The sequence below is a fragment of the Pogoniulus pusillus genome, chromosome 7, assembly GCF_015220805.1.
Source record: "Pogoniulus pusillus isolate bPogPus1 chromosome 7, bPogPus1.pri, whole genome shotgun sequence".
NCBI classification, from domain to species: Eukaryota; Metazoa; Chordata; class Aves; order Piciformes; family Lybiidae; genus Pogoniulus; species Pogoniulus pusillus.
Genome location: NC_087270.1, coordinates 25136215 through 25155864, shown reverse-complemented (window position 1 = coordinate 25155864; position 19650 = coordinate 25136215). Strand labels below are relative to the sequence as shown.

Here is a 19650-nt window from a genome sequence, read left to right as displayed (position 1 = left end):
TTTTACATCCCAAGGCCAAGCCTGGAGTCTGGCATGTGGGGAAGAGTTTCATGAACCAGTACAGGCTGGGGACTGACCTGCTGGAAACTTGCACAGGGGAAAGGGACCTAGGGGGCAGAAGGATGCCCATGAGCCAGCAGGGTGTCCTTCAGGCCAAGAAGGTCAAGGGCACCCTGCAGTGGATTAGAAGGGAGGTGGTGAGTAGGCCCAGAGAGGTTCTCCTCTGCCCCCTACTCTGCCCTGATGAGGCCACATCTGGGATACTGTGTCCAGTTCTGGGCCCCTCAAGTCCAGCAGGACCTCAGGGAGCTTATTAAGAGACTGGAGTCCAGAGCACCAAGCTGCTGCAGGCAGTGAACATCTGTGAGGCCAGGCTGAGGGAGCTGGGGCTGGGAGCCTGGAGCAGAGGAGCCTGAGGGCTGCCCTCAGTGCTGTGCTAAAGGTGTGCAGGGCAGTGTTGGCAGGACACAGCCAGGCTCTGCTCAGGGGTGGCCAAGGGCAGCACAAGGGGCACTGGGGGCAAGCAGGAGCAGAGGAGATGCCACAGGAATGAGAGGGGAAACTTTGTCCCTGTGAAGGTGCTGAAGGCCTGAAGCAGGCTGCACAGAGAGGTTGTGGAGTCTCCTTCTCTGGAGCCTTTCCAACCCCACCTGGATGTGTTCCTCTGTGACCTGCTGTGGCAGGGGGTTGGCCTGGATGATCTCTGGAGGTCCCTTCCAGCCCCTTCCCCTCTGTGACTCTGTGATTATGTTCAAAAGTTCCTTCTATGTACCTACAAAAGAGTTCCTCCCACATAAGACGATGGAAGTTCATATATCAGCTTCATCACAGCTCTTCTGCTCAGCACCTTTGCTAAGACAGGAAGAAGCAGGCAGCAACAGCACTTATTCCTGTTACTGTTCTATGGCAAATGTTCAAGCATGCACCTTCAAACCTTGCCTAATGACCCAGGCAGACACGACCAAAAGCAAGACTCAGAAGTACTCGAGTCTCAAGGGCCTCACAAGATACCTTGAGAGACCAAAACTGGGTGAAAAACGTCCGTGCTAGTTTGAGCCTAGCTAGAATGTTTTGGTGAGAAGAATTAGATTCCAGGCTGTGAAGGGAAAACAAGGCTGATGTCTACCTCGCTCACAGGCTTGCTGAGATGTATAAAAATAAGAATCAAAACACAGAGAACACACTCAGCACTTCTGCTGGGGAACTGGCTGAGCTGCATCTCTAACCTCAGCCCTCTCTGCCGTTTCTTTGACTAATCCACTTTGCTTCCTAACCCCCTGGCTGAACCTCCATTCTTCCTTGGGACTGGGGTAAGGTTGAGAGGGGTGGGAGAAGGTTGAAGGGCAATTGGGAGCCCCTCCTGGGGACTCAGGTTTCCGGGAGGGGAGTTGTGTTGCTGTATTACCTTTTACCTTGTATATTTCTGTATATACTGTAAATATCTGCTTGTATATTGAGCTAAGCTGTAAATATAAGCTTCATTCAATTTCCAGAGCCAGCTCAATCTAGTCTGGGTGATTTCCAAAGTGGGGGGGGGGGGGGAGGCAGGGAACACCCAGACCATCACAAAGTAGGAGGGGAAAAAAGGAAGCAGGAAGTGAGAAAAATTGTACCCACTGAAACACAGAGACAATCCCAAAGCCAGTAACACAGACCAGGTAGTGAAGGAATCAACCTGAACAGCCCTGGGCTTCAGTAAGGCTCCAGATTCTTAAATCCCACCCCTTAAAGGCTTAACTTCAAGCTTTGTTTTTTTAAATAATGAAACCCTTGAGATGCTAATGAGGTGGCCACAGAAGCTAGAATGCAAAGGCACCTGGAAGAGGCTGGAAAGAGAGCAAATTCCTGTCTGGACCTCATGATTCTTCTGGAGCTACATGAAAGACTCCCTGTAGATCAAAATATGGCCTGCTGAGGAGAGTTAGGCTGGGTGGGTCTTTTGCTTTTCAAATGCTGCACCGCTGAGGCATTGCTTTTTGCATGCACCAGTACACCCAGAGAACACCCAAGCTTCATTTCAGCCTTCTTTTTTCAAGCTACAAAATCAGAGTCCACTTTTACAGCTTAGGAATGTTAACCTTTGAAGTCAGTGCACTTTGTAAAGCGTTCACACACTACTGAGGTTCTGCAAATGATGTTAAGAAGGAAGAGAGATTATTACTATTACTACTAGTATTACTTCTGGAGAACTGCAGCTTCAAGGGCAGCCTGAGCTGACTCAGCCCCATTTGGATGGGGGAGCTTTTGAGGACTGCAAAACCAATCAAGAATCTTTATCATCTTTAAGGTGAGTGGTGCCAGTTCCTGAAGCCTGGCTTGGGGTAGTCTCTTCAGGCTTATTTCATCATCCCTAAGCCAGATGATCCTTGGGGTCCCTTCCAACCTGGCATTCTGTGATTAATTAGTAGAAGCAGTAACTCTGTGAGCTCCCTGAGCTTTGTGGTGGCTTTGCTCTGTCACTGGAACCGCATTTTCCATGAGGAATTTCTTCTTTTCAGGGTAAAACACTTTGTGTTCTTAACAAGGGACAGACACTGCCCTCTCAAAACTGACCTAGGACTTCCTGCTAAGGTGAGGAAGAGGAGCTAGGCTTACCTTATCAGCACACATTGCCACTTTGATATCTTGTTTTGTAATCTCATAATGCCTTATATTCCTCACGTAATTCCCAACCAGCTTCAAGATGTCTGCAGAAATGTATTCTAATACTGCCACTATGTAAACAGACACTTGGTGGTCAATTTTGTAGCCTAGAACTTCCTGAAAGAAAAACAAACAAACAAGGAATACACAGCACAAGTAAGCCCAGTTAGCTCCTCAGTGTGAACATTCACCACAGACCCACACTTTAGCAATACAAACACAGCAGCCTGAAGGCCTGAACAAGCAGCACTGTCACCAGGGACGCAGCCCTGTTAACTGTGGAAATGACAGCAGCCAACAACTGTCTCCCAAACCCTCACTGAGATATTTAGGGTTATTTCCAGTGTTTTTTCTTTAGTCATGCAAAATGAAGCAAGAGCAATCAAATTTAAAGCAAAGGAGTTCTTGGCTTTGTCTGCCCAGGCAAGAATTAACTAACTTTTAAGTTAGAGGAAAAAATGACCCCACCAAAGACAAAAGCAATTAACTAACACTTAATAAGAGCAGGCAACAAACAATATTCTTAATCCTTTCTGCTTACATTTCAGGTAGCAGACAGGCACGAGACAAAACCCAAGTGTTAATTTCTACTTGCATTCTAAAGGTAGGGTTGCACTGCTGCTTACCTTTAGTAAGGGATGGATTTTTTCTACTGGGAGAGATAATGGATTCCTTCTTTTCCTCTTCTCAATAGCAGACTGGGCATCAGCTATTGCCCACTTGTCAATAGGATGGGGAAAACTCTTTTGAACACGATCCTTCAAAAGAAAACAACACAGGACTAGAGGGTAAATGGACAATCTGAAGGAGCTTGGCAATATTGCTGCACTGTCAAATTGCTTTCCATCACTTACCCAAGGTCTGTTTGTTTGCTAGTGCTACCATGGGAACTGTACGAGCTAGTACAAGACGTGCAGATCTCAGCATCTTGGCATGAGCTGCTCACTGCACTCAAAAGGCTGTACCAAGGTATCAACATCATCATCACTGAATGGGCTGGGTTGGAAGAGACCTCCAAAGCTCATCCAGTCCAACCCCCTGCACTCAGCAGGGACATCCTCCACTAGAGCAGGCTGCCCGCAGCCCTCTCCAGCCTCACCTTCAATATCTCCAGCCATGGGCCCCAACCACCTTCCTGGACAACCTGTTGCAGTGTTGCAGCAATCTCCTGGTGCAGAACTTGTTCCTCACATCCAGTTCAATCAGCTCTGCTCTAGTTTGCAGCCATTGTCCCTGGTCCTTTCCCTGCAGGTCTTTGGCAGCAGTCCCTCTGCAGCCTTCTTGTAGCCCCTTCAGGTCCTGGCAGGCTGTTCTTAGGTCTCCCTAGAACCTGCTCTTCTCCAGGCTGGACACTCCCACCTCCCTCAGCCTGTCCTCTTAGCAGAGCTGCTCCAGCCCCCTGACCATTTTCATGGCCTCTTCTGGACTTGCTCCATCAGATCCATGTCGTTTCTATATTGAGGGCTCCAGAGCTGTCCCCAGCCCTGCAGGTGAGGTCTCAGCAGAGCAAAGTGGCAGAATCACCTCTCTGGACCTGCTGACCATGCTGCTTTGGATGCAGCCCAAGCTGCCACTGGCCTTCTGTGCTGCAAGCTCACACTGCCTGCTCCTGTCCAGCTTCTTGTCCACCAGTACCCCCAAGTCCTTCTTTTCAGGGCTGCTTTCTATCATCTTCTCTCCTAGTCTGTACTGATAGTGAGGACTGCTCTGGCCCAGGTGCAGGATCCTGCACTTGCTCGCTCTTGTTCAAACCTCATGAGGTTCACCTGGGCCAGCTCTCCAGTCTGTTCAGGTCCCTCTGGATGCCATAAGCAGTCAAAAGTTGAGAAATAACAATAAAATTGCCTTTGCAGGCACTTTAGTGCACATGCCTGGTCATCCAGCATTTAAATACAGGACCACACTTTATCCTAGCACTCCATTCCCAGTACTGTGTAGTCACTGAAGGGGATGATGGAGGTTTGCTGGTTCACCTTTACTGATCAGCACATGGTCCAGACTGCCACACATGCAAACTGCTCTAACAACGTCACTAACCACAGCAGGAGAAGAGAATCTACAACAGCACCCACATCTTTTAACACAGTTTCACAGCCTGCAGTTGGACCATACATGCTCCAGTGTATTTACTCCTCCTGCCAGCTGTCAGGTTGCGTGAGGACAGCCATACATGGGACAGCTCTTCTGGAACTCACACACATGCACGTCTCTGGAGGCTCAAAAGCTTCACTGGTTTTGGTAACCCTGGTGTTCAGAGATGCCAGAAGTCTACCTTCTCTGATCACTTCACATTTTGTTTTTTTCAGTCCACAGCTTCCACTGTCTGTTTTGGTTGAAAGTGCTTGCTGACATAAGAATGACCCCTGCCTGAGCAACCATGAAATGAGGAAGATGAAGTTAATGACTATTTACAAAGAGCTGGTAGAGGACAAAGTACACAAAAGCTTTCTGACAAAAAACTGGGACAGGTTACAAGTCTATGTAGGTGGCACTCAGCTTCTCAAAGTACAGGCTTTTGCTTTTCTCTCTTCTCATCAAAGCTTCTGCAAAAAGAAAGCAGAGCTGCTACCCAAAAATAAGTCTCATTCACTACTAAATACTAATTCACTCCTCTAACATAACCCACCCTGCTGACTGAACAACGAAGGCTTCCTGGGAAGAACAGAAATACATATATGACCATATAATTAAAGACAGCATTATGATGCACGGACACAAAGGGGGCAAACTGAGGTTGCCTGATCACCTCCAACTCTTGCATTTCTCATCCTGACTTCCCAGCCATAAAACCTGCAACGCAAGGGTTTTGTTAGCATTGTTTCAACCATGGCATTAAACAACCTTCCACAAACCTCTTGTCTCCTGAGCTGCCAGACTAAGAATGATGTTGCAAAACAGGCCAGCCGTTGCAGGGGATACTGGAACACCAGCAGAGAGGTGTCAGCGCTCAGAAGAGAAGAGGAAGGATGCAATTCCTGCATGTTGAGCTCAGAGAAAGCTGTAGTGTTTTTTTTAAGGGATTTTTGGTTGAAGGTTTTTTTTGCCATTTTCCTCAGTAGGCGAGGATGCTGCATCTCATTACCTAACTTGGGCCCCCAAGTACTAGAAAGCAACAAGCACACTGCATAAGGAGTCTACAACTTGGCAGCAAAGTCTTAAGCACAAAGGGCTAGCAGGATATGCATGGGCTTAGAAGCTTAACTCATGTAGCTTATCTAACATCTCAGCTGCAGAAGTCCTTTTGGATCACACTCTCTTTGCAAGCATCAAGTTGCTTTTCTGAGCATCAGAAGTTGTAGCTCTTCAAAGAGGCAAAAGTAAAGAGGTTTCTATATAGAGGAAAGAAGTTTCCTCAAGTCATTCTGAGAAAGTGACTGAGCTATTTTTGTTCAGATTTCCGGGGTGGGGGTGTGGTGGTGGGGGTGGTGTGGTGTATCAGCCTAAATCACCACACTGAGAAACCAGCGCAGAGCTTCACGCTAAGCAGATGTATTTCGCATGCAATGCCAGCGCAGAAGAGAGTTCTTCTCTAAGGAAGCAGTCAGCTTGTGTAGTTGCACTCCCCATCTATTACACAGTAACACAGCTCAGAGGTTGTCAAACAACAAAGTCAATTGATAGGGAAATCAGCATTGGGTAACTCAGCAGGCTTTAAGCAGAAAGTTGCGCTACGTAAAGATGCATCACTGATGCTCTCATTTGCACCTTGTGAAATCATTAACATAGTAACTTTTCATCAGCACAGATTTATAACAAGTATTCTTTATACCTCTACATCCAGAAAACTCCTTGGTTGTGCTTGACACAACATATTTAACAGCTGGAGAATTAACTCCTCCACATACTGCAGCGCATCTTCAGTAGAGGAAAGTTTAGGATGCACCTGCACCTGGACCTATGGAAAACAGAAGAATTCAAGCATTCAGTTTTACTCTTCCCCAAACCATATGCTGCAGTTGAAGAAAACAAACCCCAAATGACAAAAGAATGAATCAAACACCTCACAAAAATCCAACCCAGGCAAAAGGGAGCGAAGCACTCACCTATGCCTGGTGGAAACGCAAAGCTCCAAGGTTAAATGTATTCAACTCGCTGTAAGCAGCATTTAATGTCAAGAAAACAGCTAATTGGTAATAGTGCTTAGCAATGCAGTTAGGAAAACTGTTTAAACCCCCTGCTGACACTTATCTTAAACCAGTTTGTCCAAGACATTTTAGGTGCAACTCATTTTTGCCACAGTAACGAAACACAGAACCTTTTTCTCAGAGGTGCTACAGAAACAACGATGACTTCGGCAGTATTTAGCCTTCAAATGATTTAATCTACTCTCAATTAGCTCTCACTAAGAGAACTTTGTTTCCATACTGATATTTTACAAAGCTGGAGTAAGAAGCATGTCAAGAATCATACAACAGAATCATAGAATCAGTCAGGGTTGGAAGGCACCACAAGGAGCAGCCAGTTCCAACCCCCCTGCCATGGCCAGGGACACCCTACCCTAGAGCAGGCTGGCCACAGCCTCAGCCAGCCTGGCCTTAAACACCTCCAGCCATGGGGCCTCAACCACCTCCCTGGGCAACCCATTCCAGCCTCTCACCACTCCCATGCTCAACAACTTCCTCCTCACCTCCACTCTCAATCTCCCCAGCTCCAGCTTTGCTCCATTCCCCCCAGTCCTGTCACTCCCTGACAGCCTAAAAAGTCCCTCCCCAGCTTTTTTATAGGCCCCACTTCAGATCCTGGAAGGCCACAAGAAGGTCACCTGGGAGCCTCCTCTTTTCCAGACTGAACAGCCCCAACTCTTTCAGTCTGTCCTCATAGCAGAGCTGCTGCAGCCCTCTGAGCATCCTCGTGGCCCTTCTCTGGACATGCTCCTGCACATCCACATCCTTCTTGTAATAGAGGCTCCAGAACTGGATGCAGTACTCCAGGAGGGGTCTCACCAGAGTGCAGCAGAGGGGGGGAATCACCTCCCTCACTCTGCTGGCCACACTTCTCCTGATGCAGCCCGGGCTCTGGTTGGCCCTCCAGGCTGCAAGGGCACACTGCTGGCTCATGTTGAGTTTCTCATCCACCAGCATCCCCAAGTGTCTCTCCTCAGGGCTGCTCTCAAGCCAGGCACTGCCCAGCCTGGATTTGGGATTGTGTCGACCCAGATGCAGGACCTTGCACTTGGTCTTGTTGAACCTCATGAGGCTGACTTGTGCCACCTCTCCAGCCTGTCTAGGTCCCTCTGGATGGATCTCTTCCCTCCAGCCTGGCTGCTGCACCACACAGCTTGGTGTCATCAGCAAACTTGCTGAGGGTGCACTCAATGCCTCTGTCCATGGCACCAACAAAGATGTTGAACAAGACTGGTCCCAGGACTGGTCCCTGAGACTCCACTTGTCACTGGCCTCTACTTGGACATGGAGCCATTGACAGCCACTATTTTGGTGTGGCAATCAAGCCAGGCCTTTATCCATCTAGTGGTGCACTCATCAAACCCACATTTCACCAGCTTGGAGACCAAGATGTGGTGTGGGACAGTGCCAAAGGCCTTGCTCAGGTCCAGGTAAATGACATCTGTTGCTTGCCCCTAGAGAGGCCAGTGTCCTTCCTGGCAGTTCTGAGGTTTTAAAAGCTGGGTCCCCACAGGTGCCACAAGCAGTGTAAAACCTACCAAGGCACAACTCTCCTCGCTCCTGTCATTATTCTTCTGCAGACACTCACCGAACTTCTGAAACAAGCTCCCAGTATAGCTTTCCTTTGTGCTGCAGCTCACAAAACAACAGAGCTTGAAGTAGTTTACCTTTCAGGTATGCAAAGCTCAGCAATGCAGGCCAGGTTCATCTCTCAGTACTACCACGTCTGGCAAGACGACTGCTAATTATCACAACCCACCTTTCCTCATTCCACTGCACACAACCAAAAATGCCTCCACTTCTCTCCATCACTAGTACAAGAGCTTTAACCACCTTAACACCAAAGCCAAACAGTCAGCCTCATCCAAACGTGAAACCCACGTCCACATCCAAATAACGCTGCCAGAACTATTTAACTTCACAACTGAGTTTTCAGCCCCCTTTGCAGCTGTAGCAAGAATTAACTGTTAGGAAGTCCCAACACACAACAGCCTCAAACAGAAATCCACTTGCCTGCATCAGGTTGAAAGCTTCATGTCTGGGCACGGTCCTGGTGCTCATTTAACTGCTGCTGAGATTTAAATATGCTGGCTCATGCGTTTCGTTTCTTGCAGGATGCATACCCTTATGCAGCAGGGTTTAAAATAAACAACAAACCAAAACCATCTCCAGAAGTTCTTTTCAAACTTAAAAGCACCCTGGCAAAAATAGAACAGGAGAACTTCTCTCCATTTGACTAACTAATGCAACTGTTTTGATTGTGCCAACAGTTTCAGTCTTCCTAAGAACTTCGCTGTGCAGGGCTCCAGAGGGTGTCTGTGGAGGTACCTGACAAGCAGCATGCCCAGCAGTCCCAGGCACTATTTACAATTCAAACACTGACATCTGAAATGCTGTACCAGCCTGGGACATCTTAACAGCAGAAATTACAGACTTGCAGAAGAAACTTCTTCAAGATCAGAGCTGAGCTGCCTTTAATGTTAGGGGGTTGTTTTTAAAGCAGAACTGAACAAATTTGTGTCTCATTCTCCCCACAGCACTTTGTATTTCCACAGGTGTTAAATTCCCTGGGCAGCAAAACAGTAAAAAATACAGATGATACAGAGTGATGAAGAGCAGCTCCAGCTTCTCCTTCAGTAAAAATCAGACTGCAGACTTAAAACACTCTCACCACAACTCTTTAGGTCTGTAAGACAGGAACAAGTAGAAACAAGCATACCACATCAGGCCATGACCTGAAACAGTATCCATAGGCAGTCAAAACAGACTCAACAACGATAACCTACTCCTGGTGTGGCAGCCAAAGTTCCACACGTTTTATTGTTGGGTTTTATTTATGGATTGTTCTTCTCAAAGGCCATAGTCTCCTGGCACTACCAAGCTCTGCTTTAGTAGAATACCCACCTCAGGAGAGGAAAGTGTGGTTCACCTGCATCATGCAGGTAGTAAACAAGCTTCACTGCTACTTGAATGAGATTTAGTATCATTTAGGGTTCAAAGTCACACAAGCAGAAGGGAGCAACACCAACAAGACTAAGAAGGAAAATTACAGGATCCTTCGGTGTACAATTACCAGAGGAAGGTGTAATTTTAGTATCTGCACTGTTGTAGCACTTAAAGGCTCAGACTGAGAATGAAACTGTGTTATTTGAGGGTACTCAAAGCAAGTCCCAAGAGGTCCATTATCTAAAGCATGACAGAAGGCTGAGCAAGATGTCAGACTTGGGAAGAGAAGACAAGAAATGAGAACAGGCTAACATCACCATCACATGGCCAGTTTCACAAATGATGATTAAGTTACCAGCCAAACGTTTCCACCTTTCTCATAAAGTGAGCCTGGAACTGAAAAATAATATAAACCCAAACAAAAGCAGGCCACTCTGGCTTGGCACCCCTGAGAAGAATGAGCACGGCACAGAGTCCACTAGATCCTTCACAGCTCTAGGTCAGGAACACAGAATCACACAGAGCCACAGAATTGTCAGGGTTGGAAGGGATCTTGGGGATCATTCAGTTCCAACCCCCCTGCCATGGGCAGGGACACCTCACACTAGATCAGGCTGCTCAGAGCCACATCCAGCCTGGCCTTAAAAAACACCCAGGGATGAGGCTTTCACCACCTCCCAGGCAACCTGTGCCAGTCTCTCACCACCCTCACAGTCAAGAACTTCTTCCTAACATCCAAACTAAGTCTGCCCTCCTCTAGGTTGGACCCAGTCCTATCACTACCTGACACCCTAAAAAGTCCCTCCCCAGCTTTCTTGTAGCCCACTTCAGATACCAGAAGGCCACAATAAGGTCTGCTGGGAGCCTTCTCCTCTGCAGACTGAACAGCCCCAACTCTCTCAGCCTGTGCCCATAGCAGAGCAGCTCCAGCCCTCTGCTCATCCTCGTGGCCCTTCTCTGGACACCTTCCAGCCCCTCCAGCTCTTTCCTGTCACAGGGCTCCAGAGCTGGGCACAGTGCTCCAGGTGGGGGTCTCAGCAGAGGGTGCAGAGGGGCAGAATCCCCTCCCTGGCCCTGCTGCCCACACTGCTCTTGCTGCAGCCCAGGCTCTGGTTGCTCTCTGGGCTACAAGAGCACACTGCTGGCTCATGCTGAGCTTCTCTTTCACCAGCACCTCTAAGCCCTTTTCTTCAGGGCTGCTCCCAAGCCAGGCACTGTCCAGCTTCTGAAGTGCAGTGATGTTTAGGTAAGATTTTTGAACAATTGAAACAATTAACCTCTCCCTTATATAGTGACAGAATCCATTATCTTCCTCCTAAGGGAATCACAGAATCATAGAAAAGGACCTCCAAAGGTCATCTGGTCCCACCCTCTTTGCAGTAAGCAAGCAGGGGCATCCCCAAATTGATCAGGTTGTACAGAGCCAACACAATAGCTCCTAGGCTGGTCACCAGATGACTCAAATCTTAGTCTAAACTGACAGGCAGCAGCTCAGGCTGCACTAGAAAGGTGTTTCATAGAATCAGTCAGGGTTGGAAGGGACCACAAGGATCATTCAGTTCCAACCCCCCTGCCATGGGCAGGGACACCTCACACTACTGTGTCTAGAGCCTCATCCAGCCTGGTCTTAAACCCCTTCAAGGATGGGGCTTCCACTCCCTCCCTGGGCAACTCATTTCGGGGTGTTACCACCCTCAAGGCAAGAAAGCCTTGCACAGTGAATGCAATAACCTGACTGATACTCAACCACATTTCCTTAGCAACTGCTTTTGCTGTTGAGAAAAAGCCTGATTTACCATTTATGTTGATCATAAAGCTGAACAATTTCAACTCAGGATGAACAAAAAACAACATCTCCCAAGACTTCTCAAGCAACTTGATGTGCCACACAAAAACGCCAGCGTAAGGCTCCCACACCACCACTAGCAATCGGCACAGGCAGGCTTGTGGTTCTCGGTCGTTCTGCTGAAGAGAGAACGCCTCAGAAAAAGCCTGTGGGAAACGCTGCAGACATCTACACCCAACTGAGGCCCAGCAGAGGCAGCAGAAGCTCCCAGAGCTTCAGGGAAGTGCTTAACAGAAAGGAAATCATCCTAAAGCCACAGAACTGAAGCAAAAGCAAAGAGTCTGTTGTCTGTTGCAGGTGATTTTGGCAAGACTACCCATGTGCTGGGATTCTAGCAAGCAGTTCAATACTCAGCTGGAGGCATGTGAAGAGTGGAGTATCTTGTACAGAAGCTGTTTTTCCTCTTGATCACAGTTACTTCATCAGTAAGGACCATATGCTTTGTACTGCAAAACCCAGCCTACCAGGGAAGATGTGGGAAAATTCCCAGCACATAAAGGAGAGTTAGAGAGCCGAGGGGAATCACAGAACCTTAGAGGTTGAAAGGGACCTCCAGAGATCATCCAGTCCAACCCCTCTGCCAGAGCAGGGCCATCCAGGGCAGGTCACACAGGAACACGTCCACGTGGGGTTGGAAAGGCTCCAGAGAAGGAGACTCTACAACCTTTCTGGGCAGCCTGCTCCAGGCCTCCAGCACTCCCACACCAAAGACCTTTATCCTCATCTTGAGGTGAAACCTTGATGTTCCAGTTTGCAGCCACTGCTCCTTGTTGCTGCAGACCACCAAAAAGAGATTGGCTCCATTCACCTGACACCCACCCCTCAGATATTTACCGATATCCATCAGACCTCCTTTCAAGTCTTCCCCAGATTAAACAGCCCCAGAGCTCTCAGTCTCTCTTCAGAAGGGAGATGCTCAAACCCCCCAACCATCCTCATGGCTCTTCACTGGACTCTCTCCAGCAGGTCCCTGTCTTGAACTGGGAAGCTCCAAACTGGCCACAGCATTCCAGATGTGATCTCAGCAGAGCAGAGGAGCAGAAGAACCTCCCTAGCCCTTCTGGCCATGCTTTCCTTGCTGCAGCCCAGGATGCCCTTGGGCCTCTCGGCCACAAGGCCACATTGCTGCCCCATGCAGAATTTGCTGCCCACCAGCACTCCAAGGGTTTTCTCCACAGAGCTGCTTTCCAGCAAGGCATCCCTCAACCTGCTGTTGTTCCTCCCCAGATTCAGGACTCCACTCTTGTCCTTACTGAACTCCATATGGTTTGCCTTTGTCCAGCTCTCAGCCTGTCCAGATCTCGTTGGGTGGTGGCACAGCTTGACAGGTGTCAGCCACCCCTACCCCCGCCTTCAGTTTTGTATCATCCACAAACTTGCCCTCATCCAGATTGCTGATAAAGAGCTTGACCAAAACTGGACCCAGTACTGATCCCTGAAAGATGCTGTAGGGAAAAAAAAACAAAGGATCCAAGAGGTTATAACCAGAACAAAACTCCTAAATGCCCTCATCAAGGATCATGGGGAAGAGGCATCACTCTGCAGCTGTCCCTTCTGAGGCCATTTTCCAGGAGGTACCACGAGCCATGTGTCTCCATCCCCAGCCTCCCAAGAGCTCTGGAGTTTCATGGGTCTTGAATGCTCTGTCTTCAGCCCCAGCATCTTACCTTCTGTCCACCTCTGCAACTACACTTTCAGACAACAGCTGATACTCTTACTTCCTTTTCTTGTACCTCAGCATCACAACCACAGCGGCCTCTGCAACACTCCCCTTCTGCTGCTTCAAAGTAACAGCAACCAGGCCGAGCAGCACCAGCACACAATTCTCCTCATAACTGGGTGCACCAGAGCCTATCTTGACAGTATCTGAAGGAGAGCTGGAACAGAAGCGACGACGTTACGATCCGAATGGTGCAAGTGCAGGTTTATTAAGCTCACGTCTTGTGAAACACAAAGCAGGCTCCCCGAAGAATTTGGTGAGGTAGGAGGAGATTTATTACATGTTACTGGTTTGGTTGCTTGAAAAAAAGAACCAGTAAATAATCAAAATAACTCATGGGGCAAAAGAAAGTTATCTGCAATGCTTCAGCGCTACCTACTTCTCCAGAGAGGGGTTCTGAGGCTGTTGTTTGAGCTCTGCACTGCAAAGCCAACTCACAGTCACCACAGGGCAAAGGCATTTTAATGGTTCAGTCTACGTGTGGCAGCTTCACTCAAGAGCTGTGAAATCCCCATCCTGGTGTACAGGTTCCAGCAAAGGGAAATTAAACACCACTCCTCTCATGGCAGATGTTCATCCAGCAGAGGTCTTCCCAAGCATCCCAAGTGTCGTTTCCAGCTATCGAGGAAATCATCACGGTTCTGCTTGTGTATCTCCTTCATGTAAAGGTGGAGTTCAGAAAGCAGCTTGCTGTCACCACCTGAGAACGACTGCCAACAGCTGGTCAGCTCACAGGGGAAACAAAGGAAAGGCTCTTTGCTGGTGACAAGGAGATGGACACGAGCTTCAGCTAATCTGGCTCCTTCAGAGGCAGCGTGCTCTGGCAGTGCTGCAGACAAAGCCACAAGGCACCAGCTTCCCTCCGGGACAGCTCTGCCCTCTGCCCTCACTAGCATACGCTGCCACATTCTCTTCTTGACTAGTCCCACACGCTGGCTCAGGTCCTTGGCTGGCAGAGCAGAGAACCAAGTGTCTCAAACCCATGGGCTGCAAAGCTGCAGTAGGGCACTGCCTCACCGAAAGAGGACTGTCAGAGGATGCAGCAACACTGGCGGTTTTACCTGACACTCAGGAGAGGTTCCCTATTTTATGGGGCCCTCAGCAGCTTAAACACCCTAGCCAACACTGCTTGTAGCTAGTCAAACACCAATCTGGTTTCTCCATTAGGGAAGAAGCCACTAAGGTAACAATTGAACATTTTAACTAGTCGTTGAATTGCCCTTTAACTCGAGGATTCAGCTGTTCACTACAGGTGACAGCACAGACAGACTCTTCCCATCTACCTTGACCGGGACACCAATACCAAGCAGATTAGGACTATGCTTCCGGAGCAGAGAGGGGCAAGAGCTTGAGAGAAGACAAGAAACAGGTGGTGATCTTGGAAGAGCTGAGGTTCAGAGCTAAGACCTGCCAGACAGTTGCACGCTGGAGTGTGAAGCCTTCAGAACTAACTCCCCTCCTATCACCCCTCTACCCTAAGTCAAAAACAGAGCACAGTAAAACAAAACCAAGACAACTATACCTTGCAGGGCCAGTTTGTCATCCTTGGTAGTTTGCCATCATTGCCTTCTCTGTTGACTTCAGACTCCAGAATTCCTTTCCTTCCCTAAGGAATGTATCCAGTTCCTTCAGCAAGCATCTTTACTGCAGGGTGACTCCACAAATGGCTTGTCCATTGGGAAGAAATCTTGTGCTTGAGATGTACCAAGTCATTCCAAAGTCTTAGTTCACACTTGCCTCAATTCCTCCCTCTACATCCCCCAGAGCTCAGCAGTGATCCTGGTTCCAAATGCGATAAACTTTAGCTCTAAAGGAACAAGCCCTCGCTGGCCAAGGCCTTGGGTAGCTCCAGTTTCCAAGCAGACTGCAGTTTGATGGCCAAGTGCTTACATGCCCCACAGGCGAGTTGCACAGTTAGTGCTGAAGCGTAGCTGCAAGGATGCAACCACTGATCAGGGGTAAACCCAGTAACACTACATGTGACGGACGAGACAAGCAAGAAGACTTCCAAGAACTGGATGAAATCACACCGCGCTGGAGACCTCAAGGAGCATGCTCAGAGGAGCAAGACAATACATCACAAGAGCAAAGTAGGAAGAAACACTGAACTGGCACAACTGCAACACCTGAGACTTCCAGTCCATACTGTGAGACGCTGCAAGTCCAGGCTGTTCAATAGCCCCGGCAGCACAGCTCTGACACACAAGCTGCAGTTAATCACTGTCGCTAAGCAGACGCAGAGCACTGCGGTGCTCAACTCAAGGGTCAAGTTCTGCAGTCTGAAGCCAGTTCTCACGGCGCTCTCAGAAACCACTTGCTTCTTAAGCCTTTTACTGTTCAAGCTTTGGGCTGCTGTAGGGCAAGAGGCACCCTCACCATTTTTCCTCTCTTCCAGATAAATTCTTCCCACATCCCAGACGCAAGCTTCACAATCCCGAAGGAGCAAAACTTGCTAGTTTGTCCTAATGACACCTTCTGAGCAAAACCGCATTTGAACTAAGAGAAGCTGAACCAGAAGTCGTTCAGCCCGAACACTAACGACTCAAGCTTCTACCCGCAGCTCCTCACAAGCCTTCCCCCCAGCCGCGTCACGGCGGGGCGCTCAGGGAGCCCAGCATAAACCGACTGGCTGCCTTCTCAGCGAAGGGCCGGCACGACCCGTGTGCCCATCATCCCGCTTCTACCCATACAGCTCCATCTGTCACAGCATCGCTCCGGCACAGCGGACCCCGCGGCCGCGGAGGGTGCCGGGACCTGCGCGGAGCCGCCGGCCACCTCCTTCATGGCGCCGGCCAAGGCAGACGACCGCCCGGCACGGTGGCGAAGACAGAACCGAGCCATGCCCCTAAAGTCGCTTCCAGAGCGCGGCGGGAGCCGAGCGGCTCCGCTCGGCCAAGGCGCAGCGCCGGCTGCGGCCCGCTCCGCGCAGAGGCCGGGCCGCCGCGCCGGGCCCCGAGTCATCGCCGCTCCCGCAGTGCTGCACCCCGAGAGAGGAGGCGCCGCTCGCCCTCACCTTCTTAAGGGCCGGCACCAGCAGCCCCCGCCACTTCGGCGCGTTCTCCTCGCTGAAGAACTCATAGAGCAGCGGCTGCGCCTGCATGGTGCCTCCGAGCCCGGCCGCTGAGGAGCTGGGGGGGGAGGCGGGCGTGGCGAACCGGGGCAGGCCGGGCCGGGCGCCCCGAGAAGGCCGCCGTAGGAGAGCTCGGCGGCCCCTCAGCAGAAGGCCCGGCGGCCGCCCGCCGCCGCCACCACTGTCGGCGGCAGGCCCGCAGAGGCGGGGGGAGGCGGCGGCGGCGGCTGCCGCATTCCCCGCCCCCGGCTCTCGGTGGTTGCCCCGGGGGCGGCGGCGGGGAGCGGCGGGCGGGAGCGAGCGGCGGGGTCACGCGGCGCGCGGGGCCGCCAGGGGCGGGGCGGGACCTGGAGCGCGAGCGCCGCCGCCGCCTCCCCGCGCCTCGGACGCCGTCCCGCCCGCGCGCCTGCGCCGTGCCCGCCGCCTGCGCCCGCCCTCCCCCGGCGGAAGTGACGCCCGCAGCCGCCCGCAGCCAGCCGCCGCCGCGCCCAGCCTCCTGCGCTCGGGGCCGCCTCGCCTCGGCTTGCGTCGTTCCTTCCCGCGGGAAGCACAAGGAGTCATTAACGTAGGAAAGCCTTCGCCGGTGCCTGGAAGAGAGGCTCGGGACCTGCTTCTCAGCCGGGAGGAGAGCGAAGAACCCGCAGGGACTGCTCGGGTAGAGGCGGCTTGGTGCGGCTGTGCCTGCAGGCTGCTCCCGCAGAGCAGCTGTCGGCAGGGTGCGGATGCTGGCAGCACACCGCGAGTGCAGCATGGCAGAGTGCAGCTCTGCTTGCAAAGCAGTGAGCAAGACACAGCTGGCTCCAGGGCTGGCTGAGCAGCTGCTGCTCCACTGCTCGTGGCCAACACACCAGCACGCGTGGGCACGGAATCACAGGGACCTTCTGGGTGGGAAAGACTTTAACATCATCTGTTGTCTAACCCCACAGAGTCTGGTGCTAAACCACGTCCGTCAGGAGCGTATTTACAATGGCAGATTTTGCAGTAGCTTAATGGTGATAGAACGAGAGGGAATGGATCATAGATTGAAGCTTGGGGAGAGTAGACTGAGACTGCAGCTCAGGAACAAAGTCTTGACAGTGAGGGTAGGAAGACAGTGGAACAGGTTGGTCAGGGATGTCCCCTCCCTGGAGGTGTTCAAGGCCAGGCTGGATGAGGCCTTGAGCAACCTGGGCTGGTGGAGGTGTCCCTGCCCGTGGCAGGGTGCTTGGAAATGTATGATTGTTAAGGTCCCTTCCAACCCCACCCATTCTATGAGTCTGAATAATGGCGTGAGGGGATGAGCCCTGGGGTTCTGCTGAAGGGCAAAACACAACTGAGAGCAGCAGGATACTACTTGCCCAGCAGCTCTGTCCCAAGCCCCTTACTTTGCAGCCCCCCCATGACACAGAGCAGAGGCAGGCACAAGCACCGGTGGTTCCCACAGACAGATGGACACACCTCCAAACAGAAGGTGTCTAAAGGCCTGGAGGAACTGCAGCCATCTGGGTGCTCATCACAGTGCAAGCTCTTGCAGCAACGAGCACAGTGTTGAAAGCTGCTTTATGAGGGACACAGTTACAGAGAAGTTGTATCATGGCAGAGAGGTTTAGGGAAGCTGGCAGCAAGATGCCATGCCTTTATGGCAAGAAATGAAGCTACTTATGATGCTGTCAGGAGCAGAAACTAAAGGCCACAGTCGTTATTTACATGGGTGTACAGTATCTGTGGGTGGCATGAGGACCTTTGGGCTGCCTGAGTGCTGCTAGAGGAATATGAAGTAGAGTCACAGCAGCCCCTTGACTCTACTCTTCCAAAGGGTGGATGAACAATGAGGTCTGCCAGAGAGTGACAGAAGCCCTTGGCACCCAGCAGCTGCTGTGGGCAAGGTGAAGATGCACCAGCAGGAGGGACTGCTGGGAGCTGACACTGTACTGATTCAGCCTGCGAGATGCTGCTTAGGAGTAGGTGCTGGTCAGAACAACACAATGGAGACCTGAATTGGAACATTCTGCATGTAAAATGGCTCTAAAGGGAGGTGCTGCCCGAGGAGAGAAGACGACATCTGAGCAGCAGGTGTATCATAGAGGATGGTGCTGAGCAGTGAACCCTGCACTGCTATCCACAATGAGGATGAGAGCCACATCCCCCTCCTCAGACCCAGGGTCTGCACCTCTCAGTAGATAATACAGGGATGAGACAGAAAAGTTAAGGAAGTCATATCAACCTGGAGTGTTTCCTTGAAGGGAAACAAGAGGTTTTGGCAAGTTCCCTGTTTTTACCAGCTCTTTCCTCGCCTTTTCACCCATTCCTTCAAAGCCCAGCACTACTGCTAAAGCCAAACCTCCTGCATCCATCCATCCCCATCACTGCTCACAGCATTCAAGGGGCAGGGGGAAAGCTACGAGGACCGAGCAGCTAGCAAAACGTGCATCAACTTGCAGAGCTCTTGGCTTCACTCAAGGACAGTGGGACACAGAAGCTGCACCTGAATCCTTTCTTGTTCAGATCTCCAGATCCTGTTCCTGACACAGGAAGGCAGCACAGCATGGAGAGATGTACAAGAACAGAATCACAGAGTGGTAGGGGCTGGAAGGGACCATCAGTGATCATCCTGCCCAACTCCCTGCCACAGCAGGGTCACCCAGGAACACACTGAGGTGAGGTTGGAAAGGCTCCAGAGAAGGAGACTCCACAACCTCTCTGCTCCAGGCCTCCAGCACCCTCACAGGGACAGGGTTTCCCCTCCTGTTCCCCTGGCACCTCCTTTGCTCCAGCTTGCCCCCAGTGCCCCTTGTGCTGCCCTTGGCCACCCCTGAGCAGAGCCTGGCTGTGTCCTCCCAACACTGCCCTGCACATCTTTAGCACAGCACTGAGGGCAGCCCTCAGGCTCCTCTGCTCCAGGCTCCCAGCCCCAGCTCCCTCAGCCTGGCCTCACAGGAGATGCTCACTGCCTGCAGCAGCTTGGTGCTCTGGGCTGGACTCTCTCAAGCAGTTCCCTGGTATGCAGTGTTTGTTCCCTTACCCTCCCAGTTTCCAGCAGCACTTAAACAAGAGACCCAAACATCTGAACTTCCATTGTTCTCTTTAAGAAAGCTCAGTCTGGACTGACACCCAAGCTCAGTCCCTGTCATGACAAACTTTACTGCCAGGTTGAATGCATCATTGACTGGCCCAGCCACATCACAACACTCTTCCTCCTGTTAGGGGTTAGGATCGGTTCCAGAGTTTCACCATCCGTGTACTGAAGAACAACTCCCTCAGCTCTAGTCTCACGCTGCTGTGCCTCAGCTCCAAAGCATTCCCCCTTGGCCTGGCTCAGATG

The 19650-nt window shown here is 51.0% G+C and overlaps 1 protein-coding gene across 2 annotated transcripts in view; it reads right to left on the bottom strand.

Moving 5' to 3' along the window:
- Nucleotides 1-16602, bottom strand: part of SOS1 (SOS Ras/Rac guanine nucleotide exchange factor 1) — a 70042-nt gene extending 53440 nt beyond the window's left edge. Inside the window, exons 1-4 of one of the 2 annotated variants that reach the window (XM_064146253.1) lie at nucleotides 16293-16602; nucleotides 6413-6538; nucleotides 3270-3401; nucleotides 2596-2760 (exon numbers count right to left, since the gene is read on the bottom strand). In XM_064146253.1, coding sequence (XP_064002323.1) covers nucleotides 2596-2760; nucleotides 3270-3401; nucleotides 6413-6538; nucleotides 16293-16379 — 510 coding nt within the window. In that variant the 5' untranslated portion in view covers nucleotides 16380-16602. Of the gene's footprint in view, nucleotides 1-2595; nucleotides 2761-3269; nucleotides 3402-6412; nucleotides 6539-14801; nucleotides 15025-16292 lie in introns of those variants that run through there. The other variant, XM_064146254.1, reaches the window with a different exon arrangement.
- Between the last annotated feature and the right edge of the window lie 3048 nt (nucleotides 16603-19650).